The 19,250-nt window shown below is 34.3% G+C and overlaps 2 protein-coding genes across 9 annotated transcripts in view; one reads left to right on the plus strand and one right to left on the minus strand.

The window, feature by feature from the left end:
- The first annotated feature begins 692 nt into the window (after window positions 1-692).
- On the plus strand, window positions 693-6,781 carry LOC129787187 (uncharacterized). The gene is made up of 4 exons (XM_055822551.1): window positions 693-875; window positions 985-1,230; window positions 1,309-3,053; window positions 5,865-6,781. Exons 2-4 carry the CDS (start codon window positions 1,045-1,047, stop codon window positions 6,583-6,585), a joined length of 2,652 nt encoding a protein of 883 aa, XP_055678526.1. The 5' UTR covers window positions 693-875; window positions 985-1,044; the 3' UTR covers window positions 6,586-6,781.
- Window positions 6,782-11,391: 4,610 nt separating this feature from the next.
- Window positions 11,392-19,250, minus strand: part of LOC129787202 (elongation of very long chain fatty acids protein AAEL008004) — a 55,388-nt gene continuing 47,529 nt past the window's right edge. For all 8 annotated transcript variants that reach the window (XM_055822585.1, XM_055822583.1, XM_055822584.1 and 5 more), the window contains 2 exons: window positions 17,129-17,424; window positions 11,392-12,472 (listed from right to left, as the gene is read on the minus strand). In XM_055822585.1, the coding sequence (XP_055678560.1) occupies window positions 12,233-12,472; window positions 17,129-17,424 (536 nt within the window). In that variant the 3' untranslated portion in view covers window positions 11,392-12,232. The remainder of the gene's footprint in view (window positions 12,473-17,128; window positions 17,425-19,250) is intronic.

Genomic DNA, 19,250 nt, shown 5'->3' on the forward strand with positions numbered 1-19,250 from the left:
CTTGAGGACAAAAAGTCCAAAAAACTGTTTTGGTATAACAAAAATCCGCCATTTTGTGTTCTGGAGGTGACCTTGAAATGTATCGAAATATATGTCAGATTATAGCTTATTTCAATAGCTTTCCATAACTAGTCCAGAAATTTCTGTAGGTCTAATAGAACTTAAGATATAAGCATCTTAATCTGTCAAATTGCTAAATTTTACAAAAAATCGACTTTGCCTACTAATACTACTTAAAAATTAAATTACAACGCATAGACTGACCCATCCGCGTTGTGGTATACCAACTCTAATAACTGGACGCGTTATGATTGACTTTCCAATATCAATTGAACTGACATCGGACATATCTCATGGAATGTTTGTTGTCATGTCCACAAGACGATTTTTTATGGGGAAACCGCGTAAAAATGTACGTCGCCGAAAATAAAACAGCGGCTAAGCAGAATTTTAGTTTTTCCAAGATTCTGCTGTTTTTTCCAGTCAGGAATGGAGCAATCGTCGCTTCCCTCGCTACTTAATCGCAAAAAACTACTTCCGGTTGGAAAATTCGCGAGGAAATCAAGACAAATTGAATGTGTGAGCGAGACAACAACAACAACAGTACTTGTGTGGTTCTCTTTTCCATGTCAATGAATCGCTGCTTGCAACAGCAATTGTTGTATCTTATAGATTTCTACAGCAGATACGATAATTGCTGTTGCAAGCAGCGGAATCACCCCTTCAAATTGACAACAAAAACAAACTTTCCGCGAGGATTTTTCGGGAAATCCGGTTTTTCCTTGCAAAAAACCCCTGCAAATTGCACAAGAAGTAGCGTGTTGTGTCCACGGGAGACTTATGTGATAGAAATTGAAGGAATTGCTGTGAAAATGGTGAGAAATTGGGGAGAAAATGAGGTTTTTTCCGACAGAGTTTGTCTGCAACATGGCACGAAATTGGAAAATCAATAGAATTTTCTTTTCATTTTAATTCTCGCTGCAGCAAACTTAAATACGTAAATAGATAGAGAGAGAGAGGAGAGACGAGTGTTGGGGGTGGAGGATGGAGAATATTAGACTGATGATGCGTGTACTCAATGATTCCTCCGAATTATCCTCGGATGCGGAGGAGGAGCAGGAGGAGCAGAAGAAGGAGTCGGCATCCCCAAAAGGTACCGTGGCAACATCCCACGGCGATGGTGATAGAAAAATGCCTCAAAATATCATTAGGAAGCTGTTCAACAGAGAGGTAAGAACTCTGAGTAAGAAGAAGTTTTCTCTGGAGATCCGGAAGTGATAGAGGAGATGCCTTTTTTTTCCTTTGTAGCGAACTGGATATCTTAGTAGTAATGCCAGAAATCTTGCCATGGAGCTCCCCTTTAAGCAAGTTCCCGCACGATTGTCCTTTCACTTGAAGGAAATTGTTCCCTATTGCTATCTCGATGGTCACGTCTTTATGGGTTTGTCCGCCTGTGGGCAATTCCTGCTGAGCTACAAAGTTTCCTACGACGAGGAATCCATCAATCACTACAACTTCAGCTCACCGTATAAGTATGAGTTGTTCTTCTGGATCTACCGCCCACACTGTATGCTCAAGAACTACTATAAAGTCTGCCTGTTTGACGATCACGGCGTGGATAACATGAAGACGGTCACAATGACGCAGTGGATGACAAACCCACGCTACCTCATTGTTCACGGTGAGAGTGCCTCCTTCCACGAGGATTCCTACATTACGATCGCTTCGGTACCCAAACTCGGCTGCCGGGACTGCACTGAACTCCGCCGGACGGATATCTTTCCCTGCTGCGGCAGCCTCTGCATCAAATGCAACCTCACAATCCACACAAAGTACAGCTGTTTGGACTCAGATCCCAAATTCGACCCAAAGCTCAACCTAAACTGCCCCGAACGCATCGTGATTGTGGCAAATGGTTTCATTCACACCGTCAATGTGAGGCTGGAGATGAATCGAACGGAAAAGAGGTTTCTCTCCTGCCCCGATGTGCGCCCCATGGCGGAGAAAATAAAGGAAGTCGTGCGGCCAGAAGCCCCAAAAGCTGACCCAAAACTAGCAGAGGAGGATGCAAAGACAATTGTTGCGCGAATTATTGCGGATTTTGCAGAATGTGAGACTGAGACGGTGCCTCTGGAGAAGACGATGATCTTCTCGAGAATCGACAAGTCCGTCCTCGATGACAACAGGAGCTTCGATGAGCTGATCATCACGTGCGGCACAAGTGCCCCTCAATCCAGCTCAAATGTACTTACAGGTATTGTCCCAGCGGGGAATCACGACAACCCCAATGGGGCAACAGATGACGGCATGAGCCGCACGGGACTCTCCCAGAGGAATTACCAAACAACCACAAAGCAATCCCCACGGCAAGTTCTTCGGCGGAATTGCTGGAAATCCAGCAAAATCACAACAGTTGACCTCCAGGGGAGCTGCTCGACGAGTGTCGCGAGCACCAAGGCCATGGATATTGCCGCAAAGACGTACGAATTCTCCGAAGAGAATGAGAAATGCGAGAAAATCAGCCTCTTCCGGAAGAGGCGCCTCGCGGATAAAAAGTACGAATTCTCCGAGGATAATTCCGAGAATATCATCCCCTTCAATCGTCTCCGCATGGGAAAAGTACGTCGTTCATCACCCGTAAGTGGTGGTAGTGGAGCCTCCTCCGTGTACAGCACATCTCCACCCAATTACGCCTACGAAGTTCCCTCTCATCACCACCGGGCGTCTCCCAGTCAGGGCTTTAGGTCCCCATGTGGCTCTCCGGTGGGAAATCGTTGCTTGCGCTCCCCTCCAGGCTACCACACACCCCCAATGCGCTCACACTGCTTCAATCCACGCTCCCCGACGTACGCCAAGCCTTTCGGGATCCTCATGTCGCCCCGACAGAGGCGCTCAGGGTCAGCAGGGATCTTTCTGTCGCCCAAGAGAGAGTGCACAACACCCGAAGTGAGTGATCGACCGCTGTGCTCAAAGAAATTCGAAAGACGCTTCGTTGAGGAAGATGATGCAGCTTCGGTGATTACCAGTGAGGAGGATGACTGCATCTCTCCAGGGTGAGTCTATATTTTAATTATTTCATTTGCATAGAAGATCCTAAGATTGATATTTTTTGAGAGGAATCAATTTTATTGAGATTTTAATGAGAAATCTCTTGAAATTTGATTTTAGGAAGAAAGTAGGGGAGAGTGGGGCTGATAGAGACAGACAGGAATTTAAGAAAAGTTCAAAAGATCATTTTACGATGCAAAACAGCTGCAAACTTGTCTGAGAAAAAAATGCAGGGGAAGAATATTGAGGCTTTGTTTAAAGTTTAAAAGACTTTATTCATTTCTATGCCTTCGTGTAAAAATTAAAAAATAAATAAATAAATAAGGAACAAAAAATAATTTTGAAGGTTTAGAATATTAAAGAAAACTTCAAAACACTTGTTTTTACACTAGAAATATTATTAAAAAAATAAAAATTTAATAGCCACGCCCTTATCCATTTTCTGTTTGTGCCTTAAAGCGATTAAAGCATATGCGTCCATGCTTCTTCAATCAATATAACCCATTTTTGGAACACAATAAAATTGATATCTTTGAAGGAAAAAGATCAAATATAGAAAAAAAGCGTAAAATAGGTGGAAAATAAAGCAATTTTGCATAGAAAATGTTTGATTCTTTTCTAAAGTTCCGGGTTCAAGAATAAAAAATCGAATAGTCGCTGAAGTTAATTCTTTTCAATCCCACGGTATTTCTAGTTAGGAAATTAATTAAATCATTTAATTAAATCGTTAAAATTGTCCCAATTTCTGCGATAAAACCGATGATAAAACAACTTTTGCACACTTTTTAGTTATTTCTAATTTCGGGAGTGTGTTTTGTGCAAAATTCCGGGAGTTTTTTTTTTATATTAAAGATTGTTAATAGTATTCTTAGTTCTTTCAAATAATTATAACATTTAATTTTGCAAGTTGTCAAGCTATGCGAAAAAGTTAGATGTTTGAGGTTTTTTTGAAGGTTGCAAAAACATTCTATCCGGGAGTTGAGTTTTGCAATAAAGACTGATCTGCAAAAATTCATTTAAATTATTCTTTAAGATCTTGAAAACATTCTTTCATTACCTATTTATAAAGAATTGCGAAATTGCAAGCGGAATTGGTTAAGACTTTAGATTAAAAAGTAAGGGTTAAGTAAAATTGAAGTACAATAGGGGCGTGGCTTATTGCATTTTTTCGGGAAAACCTTTCCGGACTTCTAAATAGAAATCGAAGAGTCTAATTGGCTTTTAACTTAAACCTTTAATTAGTTGGTGTTCCACTTCGTGGCCAACACCAAGTATTGTAATCGTCGGATTTTCCGACCACCTCAGATCGGGCTCAAACTTGGTATGAGCACGTTTCAGACAACCCACATTCCAAAACTGGTGGTGGAAAATTTTTGATCCGGCCGGCCTGCCGGCCTGCCGGGGTCTGGCCCGAACTTTGCATTATAGCTCGAGAACGGCAACAGATAGAGACTTCCGGTTTGAAGTTTTCTATAGAAATGTGGGTGTAAATTTTCATTTTTTCGCATTTTCAAAATCCAAGATGGCCGCCGTCCGCCATTTTGAACTACCGTCAATCACTTCCCTTGTAGCTAGAGGTCTGAAATTTTAGTATGTTGTAGGGCTCAGTGAAACGTTTTCATCGATAATTCATACTTGAAAATCGGTTAAGCGGTTTAGCAAATATGGCGGCCTAAAGCAAAAAGTGTTTTTTCGATATAACTCGAGAACGGCTTGACCGATTTTGACCATCTTGGTATCAAATGAAAGGTTTCAAGAAGCCCTACAACTTTCTAGAACAATCGAAGTTCCAAAAATGGCCGCAAGAGGCACTAAAATCAAAAACAAAAATTGCCTAACTTTAAGGGGCAATATCTCCGAATCCCCATTATCGATTTCCTTTAAATTTTGATATGTTGTAGTCTGACTCAATATCTTTTACCAGTCCGAAAATGAAAAAAATCTATGTCGCCGTTTAGAAGATATGACCATTTGAAAAATTCTTGAATTTGAAAAGTTCTAAGAGCCATATCTCTTGAACCGCTTGTCCGATTTTGCTCATCTTAGTATCAAATTAAAGGTTTTGTAAAACTCTACAACTTTCTAGAACATTAGAATCCTGTAAAACCATTCCTTTATGACAAAATACGCGAAAAACTGTTTTGGTAAAACAAAAAGCCGCCATTTTGTGTTCTGGAGGTGACCTTGAAAATTATTGAAATTTATGTTAATTTATAGTCTGTTTTAATACCTTTCCAAAACTAGTCAAGAAATTTCTGTAGGTCTTATAGAACCAGAGATATGATTATTTTTATCCATCAAATTGCCGAATTTTACAAAAAATAAACTTTGCCTACTAATACTATTCACAAATTAAATTAAAACGCATAAACAAACTTCTACACGTGTGGGACACCAACTCTAATAACTGGACGCGTTATGATTGACTTTTCTGTTTGAAATGCAAGAAATTGTTTCTTTGATCTATCAATATTTTTGAATAATATAGTGAGGAGTGTAAAATGAATAAACTCCTTTGTTCATGAAAAAATGCTTAAAAAATATTTTTTCTTCTTTCTATTCAATGAGTTTTAAAGATTTTCTTCAAGCAGTAAAAAGATAGAAAACTTTAAATAAAAAATTCGAAAAACTTCATTGAAGTAAATTTTTAAAACTACAATGATCTTCATCTTGGGTTGCGTCCACTACAATCTTACCATTACCATCGTTCTTCTTCCTCAATAAAACAGCAGAAAAGCCAGGATTTTTGACCTTCTTTTCCTGTCCATTACTAATTATTTAGGCTTAAAAACTCATTTAAACTAATAAATCCACAGATACCATCTTTCCCTGCCAATGGAGGTTCATGGATCATGCTATTCGGACATGCAGATGATCTCTCAGTCATCCTTCCAGCGGTTGCAATGCCCAACGGTTGTGATAACGCAGAATTCCATTGATTTGGAGGCGTTAACGTTCCACGTGGCGAATCATCTGTGTCAGCGGCATGATAAGCAGTACGGCGTTTTCTACGACTGGGCGTGCGAAGTGGTGGCACTGTGTCCCTTCAGTGGGCGCCTCACGTGCCTCCTGCTCGTCCATTTCACGGCCATGGAGAAGAATCGCGGGCAATGCCTCACTTGTGCCGCCGCCGTGGATTGCGTCTACCACAGACGCCAATTCCAGGCGAATGCCCTCTTCACGTGGGACACAGAGAGCGGCGAGTGGAATGTGGAGGATTACGGGGAGCTGAGTGAGGTGACAAAGCCATCGCCGGCGAAAACTTCATCAGCCCTCACAATGGCCGCCTTTGCCCTTGGCCGGGATATTCGGCAGAAGAGACGCAGCATTGAAGGGGGTACGACGGAGCATCTGCGTGTCCTCAATTCGTGCAACGAAAAATCCAAAGAGACCCTCAGCGATACACGCAACTGCATCGAATTCTACCGCACGAGCGCCACAGCGAGGCGCCTGAATCTCTATGGGGACTCCTCAAGTAGTGCCAGTGAGTACACGGCGGACTCTGAGGAGGATCCAGATCCACTCTTTCACCTCTAAAAAAACACGCTGCCGGTTGTTGTGTGGAAAGAATGACATTTTGAGATTTTTCTTGTGTGATTTGCAGCATAACAATTTTACTTACATATTTTAGATTTTAATGAAACATTTTTAATTGTAAATACATTATATTATACAACAAAAAATTATCAAAATAAAAAAAAAACAGCCAGTCAGGTTCTCTGAAACTCTACAATTTCTTTGAGTTTTTTTTGTCTTTCTGTTTTGAAGAGGTTTTTGAGAGTGAAAAGAAGAGGAGATTGAGGTAAAAATGAAGTTTTTGAGTGAATTTTATTTCAAAATGGCGGATTTGTTTCGGAATTACAAAATGGCCGCTATTATCTGTTAAGGGGGGTCTCTTTTGAGAGCTGATGAAATTCAATGTTTTTATTTTTCTTAAGGTTTTTCTTAAACTTGGTTTTCAAATGTTGGTCACATTTGAAGACTTATTATTGAAGAATAAGAAAATCAGTTTCCGCCATCTTAGGTGCGACGCCATCTTGAGATTTTCCTCAAAACACAAAGGTAGGTTTTTCTCAGGATCTACTGGATGGATTTTGATGGGGTAAAAAGCAAATGAAAGAGGAAATACCAATGCAGATTTTGATGTACCAGAATTTTGAATTTTTATTCTGGGGCTGAGAAAAGTGGAAAAATGTGACTTTTGGTCAGATATTTTTGACGTTTTTCCAGTTTTCTCAGCCCCAGAATGGAAATTCAAAATTCTGGTACATCAAAATCTGCATTGGTATTTCCTCTTTCATTTGCTTTTTACCCCATCAAAATCCACCCAGTAGATCCTGAGAAAAACCTACCTTTGTGTTTTAGGGCAGTTCTGTGGAAAAGTCGGAAAATCACAAAATGGCGTCGCACTTAAAATGGCGAAAAGTGATTTTCTTACACTTCAATAATTAGGCTACAAATGTAACCAACATTGGAAAACCAGGTTTAAGAAAAATCCACAAAAATTGCAACATTAAATATGTGTAAACCTTAACAATTTTCCCAAGAGACCCCCCTTAAAAGGCGGGTTTCTGCTTTCTTGAAAAGGTTATAGTGCATAAAAATTATTTAAATTCTTTTTCTTTATGATTTTCTATCTTAAAATGGCGGATGAACTGAGTGGCCATCTTGAAAACGTCTAAAGACGCCATATTTAGATGAAAAAGAAAATAATTTTCTGCGCTTTTTTTGCTTACAGAAAAGCTACAAGAGTAGTAATTTGGATCTTTTACACAGTACCTATTATTTTTCGACATGTTTATTTGATTAAAATCACTAACGGCCATCTTGGTTTATGGCGGTTCTGATGCCACGCGCTTTAAAACAAACGGCCATCTTTAAAATATTAATTTTTCAATATCTTCCCTCCTGAAGCAGCTAAAAAGCTCAAAGTTCGAGATTATTTTGTGAGAATAAAGTAAGAAATTAATTTTGATAAAATCGGCCTCAAATTAGGGGAAAGATGAGTAAAAAAATGTCACATAAGAGTTTAAAAAAGCTCTTAAAATGCTTAAAATCATATTTTTCAGTGGGATAGATGAATGAGTATTGCACAAAAGGTGAAATTCACTAGTCAAACAAACTTAAGATTCCTTAACAAAGACTTAAATTTTCTGAAAATTCTGTAAGTTTTCTTAAGAATGTCTTAAGTTTTTTTAAAAGAATTTCCTAGAAAAATTTAAGAATCTTAAGTTTTCTTAAGCAAATCCTTAAATTTCTTAAGTAAATCTAGCAAAATGCATATTTTTTATGATTTTGCGGCCTGACTAAAGAAATCTTAAGGTTCACTTGAGAAAACATAAGAATCTTAAATTTTTCTTAGGAAACCTTAAGTTTTTTCTTAAACAGTCTTAAGAAATTTTATGAAAATTTAAGTCATTCTTAAAAAATCTTAAGTGTGTCTGACTAGAGAATTCCACTCAAATTTTCCGCTCTACAACTCCTTCCCAGTTTACTTAGTTCTATCTAGCTGAGAAATATGACATTTTTGACATTTAGGTGACCGTTTTTTACCCCACTCTCCTCTATTAACAATTTGATTTCAATTTTTCATCCTTAAATTAAAACAAATTTTTGCTTTTTCTATCAGTCTACGAAAGTTAACGATTTTCTGTTTATAATCTTTTTTTTATATAATTCCATTAAATAGTTTTTTTTATAAGAATCTTTATTTAGTTAATGAACTAACTCAAGCAAAATGCAAAGAACTTAATTCGATTCATCCCATTATTTACATCTTTTCAAAGGATTTTGGGGAAAAATTGTTTAAGAATAAGGGAAAATCTTATCTTAAATTTTAATTTAAAAAAATCTACATGTAGGTGGTATCAATTTATTACTCCAATATAATTTCCTAAATAAATCTTCTTTTCTTGAATTTTCTTGTTTCGGGTGTTTAATGACGAGATAAGAAAAAATGTAACCACCTGAAAAACTTCTCTCATCTCATTCTTTCTTTATTGTTAAATTTAATTTGCGTTTTTTTTTAATGTGAAAATGAGGTTTTCTTCTTTTCATCAACAGCTGCTTCGAAATAGCCATAAGCAAAAAAAGCAGCAACGCGTTGAAAGCACATTAATTTGCAATTTTCTGCTACTTGTACTCCGCTGTGAAGATCTTTTTACTCTTCTTCGTCATTTTCTTCTGATGAATTATAAAATAAATCTTACCGAAAGAACTTTTTTTTCTTGACGCTTTTGTGTGAGTAAAGATTGCAAAAAGAAAATCGTCAAATTATCTCGAAAATTTATTGAAGCTCTTGTGAGAGAATTAAGAAAACGAGCTCTTCAGATCCCCAAATATGTATTGTTGTGCTGATAGGAGGATTTATGGGTGCTGTCTTCAATTAAATTCTCATCGAACATTCCTCGAGGAAACCACCAAATTTTGCCAGGTGAGTGAACTTTCAGGTGAGTTCTGTTTGGGCGGAGAAATTAATGAGACCAACTTTTGTCCAACCTTTGCGGTTTTACTCCTCTTCTTCCTCCTCAGTTGCTTCTTCCTCAGTTGAACACAAAAGAAAGACTTTAAGGCATTTTTTTCTACAACTATACTTTTTATTCCTTTTTTCCTTTTTTATAATAAAATACATAAATTTTTATAAAAACCTATTCGTAAAACAGCGCTCTTCGTTTCCATCGTGTTATAATTTAACAATTTTTTATGCAATAGTATTTACAACTCGCTCCATCTTCGCGACATCCCCCAACACGTGTCCCTACTGAATTCACACGAAAATCCACTGATAAGCTGTGATTTCCAAGGACATTGGCTGGGATTCTCCGCGGAAGCACTCTTAAAATTAAAAATATATTTTTTCTTATTTTCTTCTCATGACTTTAGCATGTTTTTTTTTTAATATAAATCGATCCAGAACAGAAAATCTAATTTACAAATTAAATCTCTGAGAATGCACATAAATCTACAAAATACAAAACATTTTCTTTCATTTTTTAAAATAGAGAAAGTCCCTGAAAAGGACTTTCAAAAGAAATATCCATGGACTTTCCATAGAAAACTTCTACAGTGAGCACTTTTTTTCCTTTTAATTTTCAGCATTTTTTTAACGCTTTTTTGGGCCTAAATCTAAACTGAAATCGAAAAAAAACGAATTATTGCAAATTTTAGTTTTAATTAGTTTTCCTCTAACGTATTTTTTTTTCATTATTATAAATAATTTATTTAATATTTTTTTATTAGCATCTCACTATGCCCAATAAATTCCGTCACCAATTTTTTTTTAATTATACATTTTTTTTCTTTTGATATGCCTTTTTGTCCGTTCAAATTTTTCGCATGGAACTTTTATCTTCGTTTGAAAATTCAATGAAAAAATTAAAGAGAAAAATTTTATAAAGGGCGAAGGAAATGATTTTTTTTGGCTTTACTTATGAGAAATTTTTTTAATAAATTTACAGAAATTTTATAGAATTGAAGGCTTAAAAAAAATAAGGAAATCCATTGAAAATAAAAATATTTCTACGCGGAAAAATGTGCTGAATTGCCTGACTATCCAATAAAATTTATCAAATTCCAAAGAGATTTTAAAAATGGGCCTAATTCAGGGACCAAGAAACCCTTGAAATCTTTAAATTTTGTACTGAAATTTCAAGATTTCACGCGAATTTCAAGGGTTTCTTGGTCGCTGAATTAGGCCCAATATTCGAGATATTTTGAAATATTCGGAAATATAATTTTAAAGTCAGATTTTCCGATAAATTCGTCAAATTCAGGAAGTTAATTAATAAAAAAAAGTTAGGCATTAAACAGATTTTAACGATTTTTATCCGTTTATTGAACAAATAAAAATTCAGCAGTTTGAAGTAATAGTTCAGAAAATAAACTAAAAATTCAGCAAAAACTCAGCAGATGAATTAAAAATGAATAAAAATTCTGGAATTATTCTGGAATTCAGCATTTGAATTAAAATTTAAAAAAGAGAATTTATAAAATCAGAAATTAAGCATAAAAAATCAAAAAGTTTTATAAAGTCAGCAACTTCCACTAAATTCAGCAAAATTAAGTAGACTCACTCAGCAGATTCTTAATTTTATTCTCCAGTTGCTGATTTTTTTCATTTCCTGAATTTTTTTTTATATACAAAAATTCCATTTTAATGCAAATATTTTATTCAGACACTGAAAAATTAATTTTCTTTCAAATTGAAAGTCTTTTGAATACTTTTTGCTGCATTTGCATAACTTTTCACACAATTTTCCGCTGAATATTCATTTCTGAACCACAGAAATATTTAGTCTGCTTCCTAAATTGATTCACTAAAGCTTTCCAGAAAGATTTTCAGGAAATTCATGAAAAATAAATTCTCTTTCTTTTAAATTCTGTTTACCACTTTTGAATTATTTGAAGTTATTCTTGTGTGCTGTATGGAAAACAAAACCATCTCCAACCCTTATTTTTCACCTCCACTTTTCCACATCTTTAGACAAACAATTAAATCGAAGAAATTCACATAAATTCTTCTTCTGGATTATTTTTCCTGGTGAAATTCCACGAAGATATTTCTCACAGCCAAATTTGCGAAAGTGTGTTGGATATTTATGGGTTTTTATTTCTATTCCCTTTTCTCGCTGCTTTTCAAATTTGTTGTTTTCTTTAGTTAAAAAAAAAAGAATTATTAAGATAATAAAACGGATCAAACAATTTTTAATAAAAAATGTTACATCCCTTTGATTTTTTTACTCAATTATTTTGTTAAATAAAAATTTTCCTGTTAAAATTGTCTCACGATATTTTTTTTCTTTAAATTTCCTCCCACTAAAATCTACTTTTTTGTGTTTCTCAGTATTTTTTTTCTCAATCTTTCGGAACTGGATTTAAGAAACACGCCATTTGAAAACAATTACGGTTTAACTTCACAAGAATTATTTTGTGTTTTTCATTAAATATTGCTTAACACTTAAAATTTCTACAAAAAAAAATCGTCCTCACCGTTTCGCATTCATTAAAATACCTAAATTTCTAAACATCTTCCTAAGATTAGTTGTTTTCTTTTTTTTTGACTCCCAATTTTCTTCCCTTTCTGTATTTTTTTCCTGCATTTTTTTTATTTCTAAAAAAAAGACATCGCTTATGAACTAAAAAAAATGACATTACGATAGAATTTTTACTGAAATTGCATTAAATATTATTTCTCAATGATTTTCCGCTGCGTTATGTCTGCCGGTACTTCGCCACGGACGTAGTAATCGGCAGCCTTACTTGCCGTCTTGGCTGTCCCATTGCCAACAAGGTGTTGCTCCTCACCGTCGTCGTGCTTTGCTGACCCATTGCTGTACTCACTCCGCGAGCTCAGCGTGCCGTTCGTGCAGATGCCCAGCATCTTCTCTGTGGCTTGCATAATGCGATTAGCTTCAGCCCTTCTTCTCTGTTTGAGAAAAGAGAGGGAGAGAAAATTATTAATTAAAAATATTTCTTTTATAAAGAAAGGAGTTTATTCATTTATAAACGGAAAAATTCCTTTTTAGAGAAAACCAGGGGGATGCCCAACCCCGAGAAATCAGTACTTTTAGTGAGGCAGCAGGTTCTTCCGATCAAAATATGGGATCAGTTTGCACAATTCCACTTGCAATCGAAAGTACATTTAATTAGCTCTCGGTTGATCCCTTCTCATCATCGAAATAACATTATTAATATAAAAAAATTTAAAGTGTTTCTCGGGAATCGGTCGAGATTGAGCGAGATTCGAGAATTCCTCATACATTTTGTTCAACAAAAAGTGACTTTTCTTCACTGAAAATGAGGTTAAACCATCCCCTTGGAGAAAACAATCAGGATATGTTTAATCTTGTAGAAGATCAGATAAGAACAAGAAATTGTCAAAAAAACTTCTTATTATCTTCTTATTAAATGATAGAGAAATAGAAAAAATTCACTAAGAAATTCAAACAATGACGTCACAATTTTTCAGTCTTTTTCAATACATAAAGTATAATCATAAAGTTTAACATTTTTTCGAGCATTTGACATTTTTTTCTGATAATTTACGTTTTATTTTCTAACGCTTGACGTTTGTTTTCTTACATTCGGCGTTAATTCTAAAGCTTGACAAATCTATTCTCAACTTTTGACATTTACAATATTTGAGGTTTCTTTGTACGCTTTTGACATTTCTAACTTTGAACGTTTATTTTTCATAGGAACGTTTGAAAATTTCTTTGTTAATTTTTTCAATCAATTTGAACCTGAAAAGATTTTTTTTTCAGATCTAGAACAACAAAATCTAACATGTTTAAATTTTAATGGTTTTTAGACACTCTATCAGTGACACTCTATCAGTAGTACTCTATCATTCCTCCTTGGCTACGCTACTGAATCAAAATATAAAAGATTTTGTTACGAAAAACGAATAAATGAATAAAATCCTTTCGTTCTACGAATTTCATCTTTTAAAAGTAATTTTCAGTTTAAAACAGTTCAGATTTTCTTTCAGAAAAATTATCCTTAAACGATTTTTTTAAAAACAAAACTGCTACATTATTTTTCAATAATTAATCCAAAATATTTTATCTTTTATTATTCATTTTAATTGTCGTAAAACTTTGAAACTCTCTGAAGTCTTTGTTCATGAAAATCTTGTCAATTAATTCCATTACATAAATTAAAGGAAAATTAATTGGAAATTAATCGTTCTACGTAAATTCTCTACCTTATAATTATTCAATTAATCCTACAAATCATCCACACATTTCCACGAAATTTTTGCTAATTTATACATTACGTTTGACTTGGAAAACAGTTGAATATTTAATGTGAAATGTAATAAGGAATGATTCTAATGTAAACAGGAATTTCCATTAATTCATTTTGATGGCGTTAAGTCGTTCTACTTATTACAATTATTATTTATCACACATTTGAAATTTATTAGTTTCTCATTAGCAAGAGAACAATTGTCTTTATTACAATACGCGTGCAGTGGAAATAAAAAATATTCCTTCATTCAGTATTACGGAAATTGTGAAACAATATAATGAACATATCAGTGACAATATTATTAGTTATCCCTCCTTTACCTAATCAATCAGTAATTTACGTTTAGAGGTAAAAAAAAATAAAACCAGGAGAGGGAGAGAGAGATCAGCATTATATACACATTAAACAGTAGCTACGTATTATGCCATTATGGTTTATAAACATTTCATCCAAGATCAATGAGGAAATTGTCTTCAAACTCGCGCGCAAGTCGTCTAAGGTGAACAAGTTGAATTCCTCGCATTTGAACTTCTCTCAAGCGGTGTACTCGTAGCGTAGCACACGCTACTGCAGTAGCTACTTTTATGTAATGCACAGAGCACATACCGCCGACGTATCACGAGACGAAATTAATTGATGCACACAATTTTCCAGTTTATCTTTGCGCGTATACATTACGTACCTACCCCCCGTAGTTTTCCCGCGCAAACGACAGAGATCAATTGAAAGTAATATTTGATAAAGTTCTTTGCAAAACTCGTGCGGATTTCCTCTGCAAATCATCCGCACGTGCTAGCCTTGAGGGGCATTTTCTTCTGCTGCTGCTGCTGCTGCCACACGTCGCAAAGAACCAAAGCACAGTGCAAAACCAAGAGCAAGTACTTGACCATCAAAATTAATTGCTTATTATGTAGAGTTGTTGTTCATAACTATTTTTTTCCTTCTTCTCTAAATTGAGATATTAAATACGCGTGAGAGAGAGAGTTCAATACTTTGTTGTGTCTCAAAGTTATTTTCAACAACATTGTCCGCATGCAATGTCAATTTGCCACTTAGAATCAATCACTACCGTATTCATCCATACAACATTATGAAAAGCGAAGGATTTTTGTTGTCATCGGAAATTGATTTGATAAATTCTTTATCTATAAAATCTATTTTTAATGCCAATTTTTTGCTTGTAAATAATTTAATTTTAATGTGAAAATTGCAGGAAAATTCAATCTGTCTCTTCTTACATTATAATGATGAATGCCCCGAAGGCAAGAATTTCCCGCGCAAATCATTTACAGGGGAAATTCAATTAAAAAGTAATTACCACTAAAGCTATTTCATCGTGGAATTGATTTAGAAAAATATTAAATTACCTCCTCAGGATGTATATTGTGTGGAAAATCTATTAGAAAAGTGATTAATTTTCCTTTGTATATGTGGAAGAGTTTATATAGGAAAAACTTGTCAGAATTTGCTTAATCGTATGAAGTTTAATCACTCTTAGAAAAAAATTTGTCTAAATGACCAAAGTAATCTGTCAATAATTTTAGCCAAATTATTTCAGTATTTATAACTATTTAATTAGGATAAATTGATTGAAGTTGATCAATGAAAGAATGAAAACGCCGATATAAATGGTCAAAATGACTGAAGATATTTGGTTAAAATAACAAGATGAGACAGTCAAGAAAGTTGAAGTTATTCAGTGAATTAATACTATAGGCAAATTATTGAATTTTCTAAACAGACGGTCTTCTTAATTTTAATTGTTTAATCTTGTTTTTTATGTTAATTTTATAATTTTGGGTTACATTCTGATAAAATCTTTTCTTTTCTAACAACTAAAAACTTGCTGTAAGATTTTGACAGATGGGTATTCTAAAATCGTTCTATTGTCGTTCAAGAAAAGAAAAACAAAGAATTTGTTGTTCAGGAAAATAGTCAGAAAGATCTCTGAAGAGGCCTGGAAAAATAATTTTCCTTCAAAAATACGATTAAAGGTTATAACAAAATGTAAAAATCCTATAAGATAAGATTATTCCCGAAATACCAAAAATCTTTATAACTGAAGAATTGTAAGAAAAGAAAATATTTTTATCAGAATCTACCCCTTTATCAGAAAAAGGATTGAAAAATAAAACGGAATATTTCCAAGCAACGAAAACTAAATTTTTGTTGTTAATATTCTATTAAAAATCCTTCTCCAGATTTTTTCAAATAAAACTGGCTTGAATTCTTGAAATTTCAAAGATTTCAAGGATTTCTTGTTCGCTGAATAAGGCCCAATGTTTGGAAAATAAAACAATAAAATCCATTTTGTCAAATCCCTCCATTAAGGACGACAACAGAGATACAAAATTCAGGGACAATAGAAACCTTCCATTTGATTGATTTGATGAGTTTCATTCACTTTGCCATCAATCCTTCCTGTTTTCAACACAACACACATCAACTTCAATACATACTTTATTTGTATTTGATTTGATTGAAAGAATCCCACAGAGCAGGAAGGTGCAAAACGACAAACCTATATCATAATGCTAACTATTGCAACATTATGTGGTTTGCAATTGGAAAATCATTGCGACAAATGGGTAAAGAATATAAATTGATTGTATGTAATTCACAACAAAGTGCATTGGGTGTTGTAATTAAATATTTAAATATTATGTGTTTGTATAATTATTTATTTCCGCTATCAAAGCTTGATCGCATTGAAAAAGTCTGAATGAGTTTGTTTTTTCTACTGGGTACAAGACAAAAATTTCAGATTATTTTTTGAGATTAGATCGATTAGATATTATGTATAAAAAAAACCTTGTAGATGAGCTCTCAGATCATTCACACCTTACAATCAAGATGACTCAATTTGTGGACATTCTTCATGCCCAAAAAGTGGAATTTCATGAATAAAATCACATTCTGAAAATTCTCAATTTCCAATCAAATTTCCGTCGTGCAAAAGGTCAAGTTCACGGAACTATATGGAAAAGTTTATCCAATGAGAGAAAAAAACTTTTTTGCGTGGTTCTGATTTTGTGGAGCTTCAACAACACGCCAAAAATGTGATTTCCTCTTCGGAAAAGACATTAAAATTTTTAGATATTATGCCGCCGACACATAAATGGAATCTCACTGAAATATTTTACTGAACCGGATTTTGAATTATATTTTTATACATTTTTTTTCGTGAGAATTTCAGCATTTTTTATGCGCAAAAGAGAGCTGAAATATTCATTAAAAAATAAACTTTTTTTCCCCCTACAAAAGGAATCTCTCCAAATGGGGTTGAAATAAAGCTTTAATGTAAAAAAAAAATTAAAAAAAAACTCACCCTCTCTTTGGCATCTTTGTATGTTTGTCTGTAGAATTCATTGAAGAGGAAGAAGAACATAACGGCATGCATACCAATCCACCATACAAATGCCCTCGGGTAGTTGCAGTCAATGAAGAGAAGTTGAAATGCGTGCACCATGATTGCAACAAATTGAATCATCTGGAGGGTCGTGAGGTATTTCTTCCACCAGAGATATTTGTGGTATTGTGTTCCCATTGCGGCAAACAGATAGTATGAGTACATCACAATGTGGACGAAAGTGTTGAGCAGGCCGAAGAATGTGCTGTGACCACCTGCAGAATAACCGGAGATTTTTTTCTTTAATTTAATTTTATTTTTTTTATATTGTTGTGGCTGTTGCCAAAAGAGAGTAGTAGGATGGACTGGGTGGACAAAAACAGACAAAATAATATTCTTCGTTGACGATACACTTTTGCTTTTCATTGCAACGGGTTTTTGGTCATTCGCGCGCGAGGCTCTCGCGTCATTCTTTCACCACATCACCAATTTATAACATTACTCTACACCCCATTGAATTTTTCTATGGACATTTGAAGGAATATTAAAAGATTGTTGTTAAAGGTGAAAAAGTAAAAAAAAAAAGGATAAGAAAGATTGATTCAGTCCCGAGACTCGAACTTACGTCTTTAAGGTTGTCAATGTAGTTCTCTAATCATTGCTCTATGAGATTTCATATAAAAAATGCAGAGAAGGTTTAAAAAAAATCTATTATTAAGTTTCAATGTTCTTTTCTAATTTAATTTACATTTTTCGGCGAAAAACATTATTGAATTTGACAACGATTCTTAAATCTTTTAATATTTGAATAAATAACAATTAAAATATTTCACAATTTCTAAAATTAAGTAACATTTATTGAGATCAGCGGTGAAAATTAGGATACTAAAACTATACTAAAACTCCGCCTCCATTTTGTACCATTTTATTTACTTTAATGGATAAAGCATATGCGTCAATGCTTTGACCAATGTTTTCAAGATAAAAATCTTTCGTTTTATTGATATTTTGTCTATTTTGTAGATAAAAGTCTTTCATTCGATTGATTTTTGGAAAAGAAAAGACTTTAGATCAAATATTTTATAACTTAAAAGCAGTGTTCGAAGGACTGATGCATATGCTTGATGCATTTAAATGGAAAAGTAGGAAAAAAGGATATTTTCTAGATGATTCCTGTAAAAAACCGTTAACTATTTGGCTTTTTTTTAATATTGGGCCTAATTCAGCGACCAAGAAACCCTTGAGATCTTTGAATTTTGTACTGAAATTTCAAGAGCGAATTTCAAGAATTTCTTGGTCGCTAAATTAGGCCCATTATTCGATTCTTTACAAGATTTTATTTATTTTGAATATTTTTTGAATGAGACAACATCACAAACCACTGTGAATAGACTCCTTTCTTATTATTTTATTCATCTTAATTTCTATTGCATTTGTGTTCATCTTTTCTCACTGACCTCAAAAATACGTTAGGCCCTGTAAGTCTTCCGTAAGACTTTTGTAAAATTTACCACCTACTTCTTTCGCCGCTTTTCTCATCATCACTGTCCAAAAATTATGTCAATCATTTAATGAATATGTTCAAGAGGTGGAATAAACGTTGCACTAAAAATGTACTTTTTATTCGAGCCCCCATCGCAAAGTAATTCCCATGTGATGCATAATTTCAGCTTTCTTGTCCATCACCCCTTTTGTTTGTTTTATTTTTCTTCTTCTTGCAAATTCCTCCAAGTCCACTCACAAAATATATACATAATTCTGACCCTCATAAGTTGCCCTGAGTTGGGTCTCCCCAATTGCAGGCAAAATGGAGCAAAAGAGCCATGAGGTAAAAACACGTTGTGTGTGGTGAAAACAGACGGAACTACTTTCAAAAAATTTTGCTTGTGCCCTATCGATGGTGATTTTTTGAAGGCTCTTTTGCAATAATGGGGAATTGATTGCATAAAATACGCAATTTTGTTTTGTTTATCCCCAACAAACGACGCCCTGACTACCTTCGGAATCTGTGCGTATCATCCTCTTTTGTCGGAATCCGCCAAAGTGATTTAATAATAATTTTTTACGCAATGTTTATCAATTTAAAAAAAATGTCTCTAAG

This window comes from Lutzomyia longipalpis, chromosome 1, assembly GCF_024334085.1.
Source record: "Lutzomyia longipalpis isolate SR_M1_2022 chromosome 1, ASM2433408v1".
NCBI lineage: Eukaryota > Metazoa > Arthropoda > Insecta > Diptera > Psychodidae > Lutzomyia > Lutzomyia longipalpis.

What these genes read in the sequence shown, in the direction of transcription:
- LOC129787187 (XM_055822551.1), top strand. Translation starts at nt 1,045, where the DNA reads ATGGAGAATATTAGACTGATGATGCGTGTACTCAATGATTCCTCCGAA. An exon ending in GGAAGCTGTTCAACAGAGAG is followed by an intron (nt 1,231 to 1,308) that starts GTAAGAACTCTG and finishes TTTCCTTTGTAG; the next exon opens with CGAACTGGATATCTTAGTAG. An exon ending in GATGACTGCATCTCTCCAGG is followed by an intron (nt 3,054 to 5,864) that starts GTGAGTCTATAT and finishes ATAAATCCACAG; the next exon opens with ATACCATCTTTCCCTGCCAA.